Source organism: Megalopta genalis, chromosome 14 (genome assembly GCF_051020955.1).
Source record: "Megalopta genalis isolate 19385.01 chromosome 14, iyMegGena1_principal, whole genome shotgun sequence".
Lineage (NCBI taxonomy): Eukaryota > Metazoa > Arthropoda > Insecta > Hymenoptera > Halictidae > Megalopta > Megalopta genalis.
In genome coordinates this window covers 8130398-8145928 of record NC_135026.1, presented here as the reverse complement: position 1 = coordinate 8145928, position 15531 = coordinate 8130398, and the positions used below count along the sequence as shown (strand labels likewise).

Sequence of the window (15531 nt, the reverse complement as noted above, 5' to 3'; positions counted from 1 at the left end):
TCAATATAAAATCTCTAATACACTCTACAGTCTAAAATAATATAAAAGATCTGGCACAGACTATGATGTTAAACAGTGTAGACGATCTAACACAGTCCAGAGATTAAAACAGTGTGAAAGATTTAACACAGTCTAGAAACTAAAACAATGTGGTTCTACCAACAAAGGACTAACACACTCTGCAGGTTAAATTAATAATGTCACAGGTTCGGCACAATTTACAGTCTAAAACAGGATAAAAAGACTAACATGACTGCTTCTTTAAAATAATTTCTATAGTATTTATGAATTATTATCCAAATTGGATCTCAGATTGGGCCTCAGATTGGGCCTCAGATTGGGTCATATTCAATCAGCTGTACCAGAACGTCAAATTAAAACAGGACACACAGTACCTTTTAACAGAGCTGTAGTCGTAGCAAATATCAAAAGATGCTTTCTGAGAAAGTATAGAGAAATATTGTAGGTAACTAAGACCCCTACTAACGCAAGAGCAATGAAGAACGTCAGTGGCAGAACATGAACAAACTCTACTATGACATCACCAGGCACACATCAGTGACAGCGTGTCTTTGGACCCCTGCAAAGGTAGCTGCAATGGTTGCGAAACGTTGAGAAAATAATTTAATAAGAGTCGTTTAGTCGATGACGACGATCTCTCCTTAATTCCCAGTTTAAGATTAGTAATAATTAACCTATGAAAATGGGGATTTGCATAAAGATCCTAATCATTAGATGGGCAATGCTAGATCACATGGATATGCACAGATTGAGAAACACACTTTCACGTGTAACTGCTTTTGCAAAAGACATTGCTAGTGCATCTGTTCGAGTTGGAAGTTGGTTTCTAACACAATTCGTAGGACTGTCTTTATAAGTGTATCTTTTCACCAGATAAATTTGAATCGAGTTAGACCTAGAATTAGAAACGAATTTAGCTCGAATTTAGAAAAAAAGTGCAACGAGCAGAAGAGGAAAAAGTGAAACAGCTTCTCTCGGAGCAGAAGGAGGGGCCATTGCCGAAATCGGTCGTTTCTGCTTCGGCGATTCTGCCGATGAAGAAACTCTTGGAAAATCGGGGCCGAAAAACTTTTCCACCGTTTCGCAATTCGTTCTGCTTACCGTGTCAGCGAATTCCGTGAACTTGCTGATGAAGTACCACCAGCAGAGGTTCGCCATTCGTAGCGCGGACGGGTTCTGCGAGTAGTCCACCGGTTGACACTTGTAGCTGTAGTCGAGCAGCCAGCCGGACATCAGATGCTGTGGAGAACAAGTTCACCGTCAATTCAATGTCACTGCGAGCTTTGCTCTTTCGTAATGCACCGTGCACAAAGTTAGGCAAATTCAATTAGGTTCTATTTCGATTACATTGTCATTCAATTACGTCCTATTTCAATTACATTGTCATTCAATTGCGTCCTATTTCAATTACATTGTAATTCAATTACGTAATTCAAACCTTTCAGTTAATTCATTTACTGATTATTCTAATCACCTGTGTAATTGAAATACAATTTGATCGAAGTGCAATGTAATTGAAGTACAATATAATTGAAATAGGCTGTAATTGAATTACAATGTAATTGAAATACAAGGTATTTGAAACACAATATAATTGATATGTAATGTAATTGAAATACTATGTAATTGAAGTGCAATGTAATTAAAGTACAATGCAATTAAAATACGTTGTAATTGAATTACAATGTAATTGAAATACGTTGTAATTGAATTAGAATGTAATCTAAATACGTTGTAATTGTGTGAAACACAATATAATTAAAATGAAATGTAATTTTATTGAAATATAATGTAATATAAATACGTTGTAATTGAAACACAATATAATTAAAATGAAATGTAATGTAATCGAAATACGTTGTAATTGAAATATAATGTAATTGAAATGTAGGGTAATAGAAATACAAGAAATTAACCTACAATATAATTGAAATGAAATGTAATGTAAGTGAAACACAATGTAACTGATGTACGATGTAATTGAAACATAATGTAATTGAAATACATGGTAATCGAAATGCAAGTGTAATCGAAGTGTGCGTTAATTGAAATACAAAGCGACTGATGTGGAATGTAATTGAATTCCAGTGTAATTGAAATGTAATGTAATTGGAACGCAATGCGATTGAAATACAGTTCTTCGAATTACAGCCGAGAACTTTGAAGAGTTCAGCAAACATTTGGCGGAGAAATAATGAAAAAATATGATTTCTGTGAATTTTGAATATTTTTCATATATTGTTTTACTTCGACAAGGAACGCGGCATATAGCAACAATTCGTATCGGACCGTGATTTATAATACCAGTGATCGTCGTCCCGTCGCGAGACAGAAACGAACGAACGTGTGCGAAATAAAAATATGCGACGTTGCCAGTCAAGGCCTGCGACAGTGACTCTTCGTGGCCGAGCAGTTAATTACGGCGGAGATCGATATCGCGTGCCGCGGTAATAACGGCTGCCGGTAAAATAGCAATCGTGTCGAAGACGTGCACACTAGGTGAAAGGTATCGAAACGGTACCTGCGCAAGAAATTTTCGTCCTCCTAATCCGGATACCAAACTTTCCTCGAACCAAACGTTTCCTACTTCGTCTTCTTCCCATTCAGCTTGCAACTTTCTACAACGGTGATCGATTACGCGTGCACAGCATCGATCCTTTGTGACAATTTGGCCTGGATCGACGGCCGAGAGAGGATCGGAACAGGATCGACAGCAGATCGAGGGTAGGGATCTCGAGTAAACGATCGAAAATTGCGAAAGCGGCGGCTGGCTAATGCTTTTTAGATTCCTCGCCTCGGTTGCGAAAACTTCGTTCTTGTTTTCTTTGGTTTCTGAAGCAGGACGATTTTTATGATCGATCTGACGCGAATGTTTCGCTCCGTTCAAACGGTTCAGCAAATTTTTGTATCTTTGCTTTCACATTTTTTTATTTTTATAAATTCGTTTTAATGTATTAATTCGAGATCATTCGAAATAAAACTAGTCTTGCCATTATTATAAAGCAAACAGGTCATTTTTAGTCCTCGGTGGGTTTAGTGTTAATTTTTCATAGAAAAAATGTTTATTTTTATTTTATTTTTCTATTTCGTATCTTTTTATTTATTTCTTAATTTCATTTTATTTTCTTACTTTGTATTCTTTTTGATTTATTTTATTTTTGTATCTTCTATTTCTTTCGTTCATTTTTTATTCTTATTTTATTTTTCTACGTTGTTTATTTTTTATTTTTATTTTATTTTTGTTCTTTGTATTTTTTATATTTCTGGTACGCACTAAGTAAAACAACATTGCAACATAAACAATGTGTTATACGCTTCACTGTAATACTAATAAATTTTACACGAATGTTAACGATACGTTAAGTTTCCTAACTTTTGTCGGTGAGTGTATGTTACTAATGACTTCTCAGTTTTGACGTTCCCCTCATAGCTTGGGTAATATTTGAGTTACGACCCAGTAATACCCAATTCGTAACTCAGTCACGCGTTTAACGGGTACTCGCAAATTGCGAGAGCTGTTACTGGATTACACATGACCGTTGCTGCAGATAGGACGAGTTGCTTTTGTTATGAACTCGGAGCTTCCAATTTAGCGGCGAGTTTTCGGATAGAATCACTACAAAGTCGATAAGGCTATGGAGTAGTGCTCACTCGAATTAGCAAATTTTTCTAGAAGTTCTTTCCCAGTGCTCGGGCACGGCTCGATAAAGCAGAAGAAAAAAACAATCAGCAAAAAATGAAGATATCAAAATTAGTAATTCGAGCCTTAGCTGTTCAGACGTAACACCATTGGATAGCTGAGATGCTCCCGATCAAATTGAGTCCAAACACGATGCAAATTGAACCATCAAAATTATTTTCAAAATTTCAAAAATGATTTTTTATCATGCATCGAGTCCGTAAAACTTCTACCATCTACATCGTGTTTGGACTCATTTTAATCGGAAGAATCTGAGTTATCCAATGGTACTGAACCTGAGAAGCTAAGACTAAAATTACTGAATTTTTCTTATTGCAGAATCATAATGTAACATTTTAATCATATCGAATTAAACGCCATTCAAATATTTGGCGATGAATACACGAAAATCCGTGGTTTAAATGTACACACCTGTGGCGAACAATCGTGTTATTAAAATATCGATGATCAGGAGCCGACAGATTACGCCAGATAGATCGCTATAGTTTCGCAGAGTTGGATCCTTTCACCGAATGTCGGGCCAATTATCGGGCAAACAAACATTGCATCCTCCTTGGAACGTAAAAAGACATTCGATGGGGAAACAGAAAGGTTCCGCGAAAACTGCAGACGAAATCACGGTTGCAACAGATCGCGACTAAAAGCGCGTTGTTTCACAAACAATTCGAAATTTTTAGAGCCGTTGAGCCACCGTGTTGCATCGCCGGCGAGCGACAGAGGGTGCGAAAACCGAGGCGTAACTTTCCAGATATGTTGCGGAAACAGGAGAACGCGAAAGAAGCTAGGCTTTCGAACTGCGCTTGCTTAATCGATTTGTTCACTCGTCGCTCGTTAAAAGCGAAAGCATCCTGTTTACAATTTCCCGCGAACCGTTCCCTCGCGATCCGATCGTTTGCACCCTGCGCAGCTCCAGCCGGACTCTTTCAACGCACGGCGGTCTGGGAACCCGTTTCCACCGGCCAAAATCGTTTCAGCGTTGCGCAGTGGTCTGAAACGCCGCATTTTTTGGTCAAAATTCAATTTTCAAATGATTAGTTGAATTATTATTTTTTGAAAGAACTTCTTCTTTTCATAGAAAGATATGGTTATCCGACGACGGGTCACTTTTGACCTGTAGCTGAATTTTTACTATACCTGCTCTGCGCCGAACTTTCTGGTTATTCAATAATGTTTATAATAATATGGAATGGCGAGAAGTTTGTTTAAAAAAATATGAAATTTCGTAAACGTGTATTCAAGTTCTGGGTCAACGATGACCCGGAGTCTGCTACACGATGGTCGAACAATTCTTCGAGGACAAAATCGTGAAATCGAAAGCGAAACACATTGCTTTAATTATTCGTGCACGTGAACGGCTGTATTTCGGTTGTTATTAACAATCAGACGTTTACAAAAATTGTAACTTCGAGAAGGTCGAACTTGCCGCTTCTCGCGCGTGAAAGTTGAAGCTGTTGCCACCATTCTAGGTTCGCGCGATGTTTAAAAAACAAGCGTCCGAAAGTTTACGACAATTGTTATCTTTCCGAAGGTTTACAAACAAAAATGTTAACGAACGTTGGACTTGCGACTCGTTTCACGCGAATGTTGTAACCGTCGGGAAAACAATGACGTTCGTTTCGAACGCTACTTCTTGCTACTTTTGAACTTGCGCGATTTTCAACAAAATTTCGCTTTCCTACGAAACTGGAATGTACAAAATTGCAGGCGAACTGTAAAAGATAAGTTCGAGAGGGTTTCGCTAGCTCGCGGTGCCGCTGGTTTATTTATAACATTCGCTGTTGCGGATCGAATAATTTATTTGGAAAGTTGTTCGCACGTTTTCGATTGAAACGGAATGTTTTCGCGGGAACTGTCTAACGATAGTTCGTGTTTCTGCGAGCTGAGATAGTGGGAAGTCGGAGTGCAGCAGGGTGCAGCAACGCCGGCCCGAGTAAATGTCATCGTTATCGGGAAATATCGTTAATGGCAGAAGCTGGCTTGTCGAATCGAAACGGCGGGAGTTTCGCAAGTGGGCTCGCGCGGCGAACCAGTCGAAAGTGAGCCAAGTCCGCTCGGACTCGGCCGAATACTGGTTCAAGGTGGCCGCTGCGAACAACGGACGATCTAGCGGGTCTTATAATGACGAGACCAGAAAACGGTTCAAAAAGTCGGTCGTTCACCGTGTACCTTGGTCCATCGGTTTCTCTTTTCTTTTAGGTCCGGGATCGGGCACGTTGCCCCATTTTCTCGGGCGACCTTAAAACCAGAAATTCGCCTGACACACAAAAAACAGGCGATCGTTTCGGACGCTAATTCATTCGAGTTTCAGTCGATTAGGAACAACGAACGGCGGGAGGAGATAATTACGGACGAAAATCTTCCGTGGATAATAATGGTACCAGGTGGAAAAGGAAAAATAGACAAGTAGAAAAATCGAACCGTGGAAGAGAGGAAAAATAGTTAAATGGATAAATGTGGAAATATATAAAAGAGGGAAAATAAGTAAATAGAGAAACAAATTATAAAATATATACAATTATATTTTATAATTATATTGTATAATTATATATATTAACGTTGAAAAATGCAAACATAGAGAAAAAAAGGTAAGGTAGAAAAATAGAGGATTAGACAAATAGAATAGTGGAATAATAGAATGACAAACAAATGGAACAATGGGAAATGGACGAATAGATAAATGTGACTATGATAAAAAAAAATGGATAAATATAAAAATGGAACCATTAAATACTGTACAAATAAATAAATAATATACGTATAAATAATAATATACCGTGCAAAAAAAGAAAAATAGATAAATAGAAAAATGGAAACATAGAACGAAGGAAAAATCGATAAATAGTTACATCGAAAAGTAGATAAATAGGTAAATAAAGAAATGGAACTATAGTAGAATGAAGAAATAGAAAAATGGAGCTATGGAAGAATGAAAAAATAAATAAATAGATAAATAAAGAAATGTAACCATGGAAGAATGAAAAATTAGATACATAGGACAACAGAAACGTGGAAAGGAGAATGAATAGATAAATTGAAAAATGCAACCATGGGAAAACTTTAAAATAGACAAAATTTTTTAAATGGGAAAGAAAAATAGACAAATAGTGAATTACAAAACTGGGAAAGTAGAAAGATAGAAAATGGAACCATGAAGAAATGAAAAGATGGAACGCTGAAATTGGAACCATTCCAAAATGGGAAAATGAAAAAATGGAAAATTGAGAAAATGGAACAATGAATAATTGAGAAGACGGAACAATGAAAAATTGGGAAAATGTAGTTATGGAAATAGGAAATTGTCAAATTAGAACTATAGAGAAGTAGCAAAATGGAACAGTATAAATACAGAAAATCTGAAAGCATGGAAAAATAAGAAAAATGCGAGCGTGAAGAAATAGAAAAATTGGAGCCATGCAAAAATATTAAAATGGACCAATGGGAAATTAGGAAAATGGGAAAATGGGAAAGGGAAAAATTGATCCGTGGGAAAATGGAAAAATATGAAAAATGCTATCAGAGAAATATAAAAAAAAGGGTTCCAAAAACCATGGAAAAATAAGAACACGGAAAATTGGAACCTTGCAAAATGGTATAGCGAACAGTGGCGAATTCAGAAAAAGGCGAAAATATTAAACGAAAAAAGCCGTTAAAAAAGTAGCACATGGTCCACTGCCAAACAGTATTGGACACGTGCTCTACCGATCGACAGAAACCGGTAGCGAGAGAAGAAAACGACAGTTGATTTCTATCTCGCGGATGTTTGCTAATTTTGTTGGAAATTTATGCCGGTATGGATGAATTCTACTTTCCAGGGTGCTAATTTTACTTTTAATCGAAACCAGTAGCGACGAGAGAATTCTCCTCGATTTCTATCCCACGGAATATTGCTGGGCATTGATACGCATAGATGGCCTTCGGGAGTCAACGTGAGCCCGATTAACGAGCTACTCCATTAAGGACTAACGTTGCGCCAAGCGTGTAACAGATCATTTTCAATTTTCCTCGGTCAAACGACATCGTCGAATTCTGTTACCCAATGCGGCGGTGACGAAATGGAATTCCAGGGATTTGCGGAAAAAATCTCGCGCCTTTTGACTTTAATCTGTCCGAAGCCATGTGTTCGAAAACATCAGAAGCGCACCGATCAATATTTTTAAAAAGCTGTTCTTTTTTCTTGTTCGTTTCGGTACCATTTCATTTCAATACTAATTTATTTCAATACTAACATATTTAATTATTAATTTATTTCACTACTAATTTAGTGCAGCACTAATTTATTTCTCAATAATAATTTATTTCGTTATCAATATATTTTATTACCAATTTGTTTCATTGCCAATTTATTTCACTACTAATTTAGTGCAATGTTAATTTATTTCAGTACTAATTTATTTCAGCAGTATTTTATTTCATTGTCAATTTTGAGTTCAATACTAATTTATTTCACTATTAATTTAGTGCAGCACTAATTTATTTCAATACTATTTCATTTCATTATCAATATATTTCATTACCTATTTATTTCATTGCCAATTTATTTTACTTTTAATTTAATGCAATATCAATTTATTTAAGTACTATTTTATTTCACTGCCAATTTTGAGTTCAATACTAATTTTTTTCATCACCAATTTATTTCACTACTAATTTAGTGCAGCATTAATTTATTTCATTATCAATATATTTCATTACTAATTTAGTGGAGTACTAATTTATTTCCTCATCAATATATTTAATTATCAATTTAGTTCAATGCTAATCTGTTTCAATACTAATTTATTTCACTATTAATTTATTTCAATACTAATTTACTTCATTGCCAATTTTGGATTCAATACTAATCTATTTCATCATCAATTTATCTTACTACCAATTTATGTCATTACAAATTTATGTCACTACCAAATCATTTCAATACTAATTTATTTCATTACCAATACATTTCATTGAATTTCATTAAATCCGTGCAAGCAGCAAACGGTTATATCAGTAACTGAGATAGTTCTGACGGTTGCCTCCGAAGTTCGCCGCCAGATGACCACCTTTCGCCCTGCTATGTGCGTCATCGATCCGTATATATACCATCCACAGCCGTCCCTAAGTTGTCCATATCGGTCTTTTTCCCACCCTTTTTCCTTGAATCCTTATTCCTTCCTTCTCTACCCTTCCTAATTATCAATATTTATTATCAAAGTTTTTTGCAAATTTTCTTTGACTATGTCATCATTTACAGATACCCACTTCAAGTAGTTGACAACATTCACCTTGATGCCCGGTAAGCTGGTAACTTCTGGCAGGCACGGGTCTGCCCACCTCAATACAAAAAAAAACCCTAAGTTGGTCCATATCAGCGAGAACAGTACTAGGACCAGATCAAAGTTATTCCTTCACTTTCGTCCAATCCTTCATCAATAACAATGCTTCCGAACAATATTAAAAACTCGACTTGTTTATTGTGTCTCTGTAATTCATGGTTTTTTCTAACCCCTGGTTGCCAAATCGGCGGCGCGGTTGCTCTCTTCGGACAATTCGAAAGGAAAAGATTTTTCGCTGCCACTTTCGTTGGTGACACAATTTTAACGTACGAACGAGAGAAACACACGCCGATCAGAAAACTAGTTTTTGGTAGCACAGACGTCATCCAGTAATGGACTCGTCACGGTCCATTTGATTCGTGGCTCTCGACACCCGCGGAGTCACTGGATTTTTAGAGATTTCTCGGGCAGCGTCGGTTCTAACTGGCAACAACAAGCTGAGCTAATTGCAGCTGAGACAGAGTTTCTACATTGTGTTGCCTTTACGAAACCGTGACGATTTGATGCGAATTCCGTTTCATCGACGCCTAAATGATCGATAGATTTCGCCGCTCCACTAATTCCCTACTAAAATGAACTTTTTATCGGAGACCATAGTAGCCCGCGATTAAAAAAGGAGAAATCAAGAGAAATGGGAAACGATTAACCGAAACAAATACCGTGTTAAATTCCGTTTAGAAAACATGATCATAAAAAGCATGGCTATAAAGGCTGCATGGTCTAGCGACTACGGCGGGGAACCATGTGCGTTGAACGCACGCGATCCCAACGCACTGATCCATCGTGATCTTCCTTATGACTCTTTCCGCGCTCCTAATGGCCGCCATTGGCGTAACGATTTGTCGTTCCGAGTGCCGCGAACGATGCCTGTTAATGTCTCTCTCTCTCTCTCTCTCTCTCTCTAAACGACGAGTGCGAACCACGCGAAGAGCTGATCGACGATTTGTTCCCATTGGAAGCCGGCGTGGCGCTGCCATAAACTCCGTAATGGAGCGACCATAACAAATGACGGCTGTAAACGGATCCGATCATTTGCATACCGATGCTCGAGATATCTCTCTAGGGGGAGAACGCTGGCGTTGATTTCCATTCATGAATGGAGCCGTTCGACTTCCGGCAAGTTTTATTCAACTTTTTTGGTTAAATTGGTTCGTTTGATTAATTTTCACTTCTTTTTTAATTATCACAGGTGGCATCTCCGAAAAATTTTTGACAGAGTCCGTGCATTTCGTCAAACTTGGCGGTTTTCAATATGACAAACATGGCCTCACTTTTAAAGCGTTACATCGGCGGGGGTGAATCAAACTTAAAATCCAGAAATAATGTCTCAAAGTAGAGGTTTCAAGCTTTAATTTAAAAAAAGAGTTATCATCCTACGATGATTTCTTGCGGAGTTATCGTCGGTTAAATTTGGCCAAGTTTTATCCATTTGTCTGCGCTATAATTCTTTTTTGTGCGGTAGAAATTGTAGAAAAAGTCTGTGGGTGGAATCCAAAGATTACAATTAAACAATTAGTGACTAGGATATTGTTTGAAATGTATCTTGGAACAGAAACGTGTTGTAGATATATTAGAAATGAACTTTATTGCACTCGTAGTAAGTCGTGGGTTCCTTCACGGCGCGGTCAACCGCTTGGTATTCTAGGTAAAGCGATGACCATTGCGGCACTAAGTTGGATGGGTAAACCCCTCTGCGCGCTGTGTTGATTGTGTTTGTTTTCTCTCTCTCAGCCAGCAATATTAGTTCGAGAAATTTCTTAAGTAGTCAGCAAACTAACTTAGACATCTGAAATCTTGTCAACATTCTAAAAAGTGTATTTAGAAATACACTTTCAAAGAGGTGTTCTTTCAAGTTTTCTAAGGATAAAATAAATAAATAAAAAAAATAATAATCGCCAAATAAAAAATATTTGGAGATTAATAAATTGGGACCCATACAAAAAGGGGGGGGGGCAGATAAGATTGGATATTTTCATTTTAAGAGCTTTCTTAGAAATAGCTCGAAATATTTGAACTTTGTCTAAGTTATAGCATAATCGGGTCTGTCCTAAGACCGCGGGTTTATAATTAATTACTCAGCGATTTAGAGAAAAGCCCTCCGGCACGTCAAGATAAGATTGTTAATCTGAGAACTACTTGGATGTTGATCGAACGACAACTCGGCGACGTCATATTTCCCATCTTTATGTTATTGTGGACGCGATTAAAATCTCGTGAAACTCCGAGATTTCTGCGATAAGAGACTCCGTCCCTTTCTCTGCGATAATCGTTCATGATAATTTCGTAATTGATCCGAGCTGATCCATTAAAACCAGATGTCCACGTGGTGAGATCCGTGATCTACATGCTTCTTCGCGAGAAGGAAAGAACTACTGAAACTACTACTACTGAACTACTTTCAACCATTAAACAAACAGAGACGACTTGCTTTTTCCACGGTACTGGAATCCTCCACACGGAGCACACCGGTTAGAGGAGAATTTTACCTATTGTATATTCTAATTAAGTGAACGATCACGGAATCTCTCAAAGAACAGAAAAATGTTGTCATGGAAAAATATGAATCCATGGAGAAAAGAAAAAATGGATAAATAAAAAAGAGGAGGAGGAATCATGGAGGAATGGAAAACTTGTAAAATTGAACAATGGAGAAAAGAAAGAGTAGATGAATAGATCGAAGGAACTATGGAAAAATCTAAATGGAATCATGGGAAATTGTAAAATAGACAAATACGGAATTGGAGAAAGGGATAAATGGAAATCATAGAAAAATTGAATACATTGGAAGATGGAATCTTGGGAAAATTGAAAAATTGACCTACATTGGAAGATGGAATCTGGGAAGATAGAAAAATAGAAAAATGAAACCTTGGAAAATGGGAACTTGTAAAAATTGAAAAATTGAAAAATGGAAAAATTGAAGAATTAAAAATGTGAAAGAGGGAAAATCGAAAAGTCGAAAATGGAAAAATAGAACGAAATAAAAATTGAAAAATGAATACGTCGATAAAAAGAAGCACCGTGTTCACTACAAATGATATCATCAAACACAAGGCAACTCCTTACCTCGTAGAGCATGCCCAGCGAGAAGACCACCTGGAACGCGTTGTAAGCAAGCAGAGCGCCTCTCAGTTTAAACGGCTTCCTATTGGCCATCACTCGGGGCCCGAATATCGTGACAATGTACAAGTAGAGGAGCACAATGAGAATGGTGGGGATTGGTGAGTCCATCAGGGGCCAGTCGCCGACCCTCGGGTCGGAAATCGTGGTGAGTATCTGCGTGTATTGGTCCAGTGCCATCCGCACGAGACCCTGAGCACCGACACCCATCAATGTCCTATTCATGTCCGTTATCTCAATGATGGTCTCCGGGTTCCTCTCCACAACCAACTCTGCTGCTGCCGCCGCCATTGCTGCGAACAAGAATACAATTTTTCTTCTAAGAATAAAATATAATTTTCTTTTTGGACGTTTAGAACGTTGGGGCTGGTTTTTAAAATTTGTCTATAATAATTGAATTTTAAATATGACTAATGCATATTGTTCCATTGTAACTTCTGTTATAGTAACTAATAACTACTTCTGTTATGACTACTGAATTTGTGCTAATACAAGAAGAATTTAAAAATACTATTGCATTAGTTTCACTGTATTAACATCATTTTTATCTAAATCCTGGTTTATATAAATAATGAGTATAATTTTTACTTTGCATAAATATTAATTCTAAAAAAAACTGTTGTCGAATAGAAATTTCTCTATTTTAAAAATTCTCTATTTCTCTACCAATCTAGTCAAAATGATTGGCTCCTGATTTTTTCTTTTACATTCCTAATATAATAAAAATGTGTGTTTCAACCCTTGATATTCTTAACTGAAGATTTATATTCTAGCAAATATTATAATATAAATCCTGCGAAGATTAACGTATAGATAGTGTTAAAAATTGTATCACGCTGAAAATATTATTATTAAATAAACGTTTGTTGCAAGTGAAGATGTTATTATAACTTAAGATTATATAATTTATTTTCTCATTTAAAAAGAAGAATTTTTTCATGTACAACATTCATAAGAATTTTCTCAAGTTTTATAGCGTTTAGTAAACGCTTGTTGAGCAATGATAATCCTGTTTGTTAATCGCCATATGGCTGTTGGGAGCGGTAGCTAATTTACGATCACGATTACGAGCACATACTGCAGAAGGTCGCATGCTGTCGTCTTGGACAAGTGAAAACGACGCTGTGCAACGATAATCCCAAGGATGACGTCCCCGACGAACTTCCTGACCTGTCGTGCGACAAGATCGTCGATCAACCGCGTTCTCTTTGTGCGCACGCGATCTTGGGAACGTGCCTAGAAACGCGGAACAGCGGACCTGCCTGACTCGAATTCGACTAGCCGCTTCATAGATCGTAGATCATGGACGATCCTCTCGATCCGTGTCCCGAAGAATCAACTCTGAACTTAGCTTCTTATCAGTAACACGGTAACTCGCTCGAAAACTCATTCGTATATTTTATTAAATATTTTGTGTATTCTCTGTACAGGGTGTCCTATAATTATATTAACATCCAGCAACAGATGATTCCTGAGATCATTTGAAGTAACTTTTTCCTTAGCGAAAATGCAATCCGCGGCTTTGTTTACGAGTTATTAACGAAAAACACTGACCAATGGGAGGCGAGATATGCTGGCGCGAGGCGGCCGAGCCAATCAGTGGAACTAAGCATCGTCCGCTCATTGGCGCAGTCGCCTCGCGCCAGTGGAGCTCGCCTTTCATTGGTCACTGTTTTTCGCTAGTAACTCCTAAACGAAGCCGCGGAGGAAATTTTCGCTAAGGAAAAAATTACTTCAAATGATCTCAGGAATCATCCCTTTCCGGATGTTAACATAATTATGGGACATCCTGTACATTAAAGTTATAAAAAAAATGAAACTTGCATAAAAGACATCGACATATAATTGAAATGTTTTAAGAAGTGCAATATAGGTGAAAAAAGAACTACATAATTGATTTGTCGAAATCTCTGGACGTCATTTTAACGGGCGTAGTAATTGACGAACTTACCGTGCAATTGTTTTTACAGAAAACATTGCACGAAATTAGGGCGATCTAACGTTTCTGAATCGGTACACAAAGTAAACATTTTTAATATTTACTATAATAACAATAATGTAGTACCTCGACCAGAGAGTCACGATGTTCGGCGTTTAAAGAGACGCCATGCCCAGAAAAAGATTAAACAAGCAATATAATAAATTATATGTCCAGCAATCGTCGCGTCAGCTTTATAATTGTGGCAACAATGGATAGCTGATGTTCTTCCGATTGAAATGAGTCCAAACACGGTGTGAATGGGATCACGAACAGCTTGTCACAATATACTGGGTGATCGAAATAACTGGATCACTTTGAGTATTTTACTTGCGTTTGATAATTCGACTAAATGTCGAAACAAAATATATTCTGTTGACTAATTGTAGGTTATTGGATAGATTTTGACCTCGGTTACTGTGTTGTAATGATATCAATGTGTACTCCGGTTTAAAAAAACGTCAATGAATTAAAATCGTGGAGAATATCAGAAAAGCTTTCTGAATAATTTCGCTTGTTCAAGTTGCATGAATCGTGTCGTTCTGATAACTAGATTGCTGATCATGTAAGATGAAAATTGCACTTACCTAACCTTAAAATATCTAGAACGTGACAAGTATTGGGTAGAGCTGCGTTAGGTTCGGGCTAGGTCTGAAATAAAAAGGCCGTGGAAAATGCAAAATTTTCTGCATCAGTTGCAAGATACAGGATCTAAATAAGACATAGTTATCGACATTAAACGTTTTAATACGTTGAACGTGACATGCACATCTGCATCGTTTACCTAGCTCAGACTTAATCTTAAAATGTCTCAACCGTAATAAGCGTAGATTAGGTCTGGTTTTAGCCTCGAATTCTATAAGTATATATTAGATATAATAATATATCGATATTGTATACTTAATCCAGACCTAACCTTAAAATGCTTCGAACACTGTATATATAGATTAGGTTGAAAGTGTACATTGGCATAGGATTTATTCAATTTGTTGAAAACTCCTTGATCGAAATAATTAAAATGGGCACAGTAATTGGTACCATTTCTCCTAAACAGGAATCAGGAATCCTGGAACGGGTAGAAACAAATTGAACTCCGCCGGCAGCAATGAATTTCCGGGCGAAGTTCGTTTTCAGAAAATTCCGGCTGAAAAATGATTGCTCGGCTGGCCAGTATTTTTTCAATTCTCCGCGTTCTCTTTTGCATAACCCCCGGCCACGTTTATTACCACATGCCGCGGCACCATAATTCACTCGTTTTTTCTTGGCTCTGTTGGGCAACAAAAGCACGGGGACCAGGGCACTACGATGTGTGGGCACGTTGCCTCAATAAATCTCCGATAAGTTTGTTCCCGCAGTCAGGTTTACGGCGCGTATTCATTACGGACGCGGCCGAACCG

The 15531-nt window shown here is 37.4% G+C and overlaps 2 protein-coding genes across 2 annotated transcripts in view; one reads left to right on the top strand and one right to left on the bottom strand.

Annotated features, from left to right (window-relative positions):
* The window catches only part of sit (stuck in traffic), a 135410-nt gene that overhangs the window by 16322 nt on the left and 103557 nt on the right, over nt 1-15531 (top strand). The window lies entirely within an intron of this gene.
* LOC117225855 (very long chain fatty acid elongase AAEL008004) overlaps nt 1-15531 on the bottom strand; it is a 65743-nt gene that overhangs the window by 20855 nt on the left and 29357 nt on the right. Inside the window, exons 2-3 of the mRNA XM_033479641.2 lie at nt 12103-12449; nt 1123-1260 (exon numbers count right to left, since the gene is read on the bottom strand). Coding sequence (XP_033335532.1) covers nt 1123-1260; nt 12103-12447 — 483 coding nt within the window. The 5' untranslated portion in view covers nt 12448-12449. The remainder of the gene's footprint in view (nt 1-1122; nt 1261-12102; nt 12450-15531) is intronic.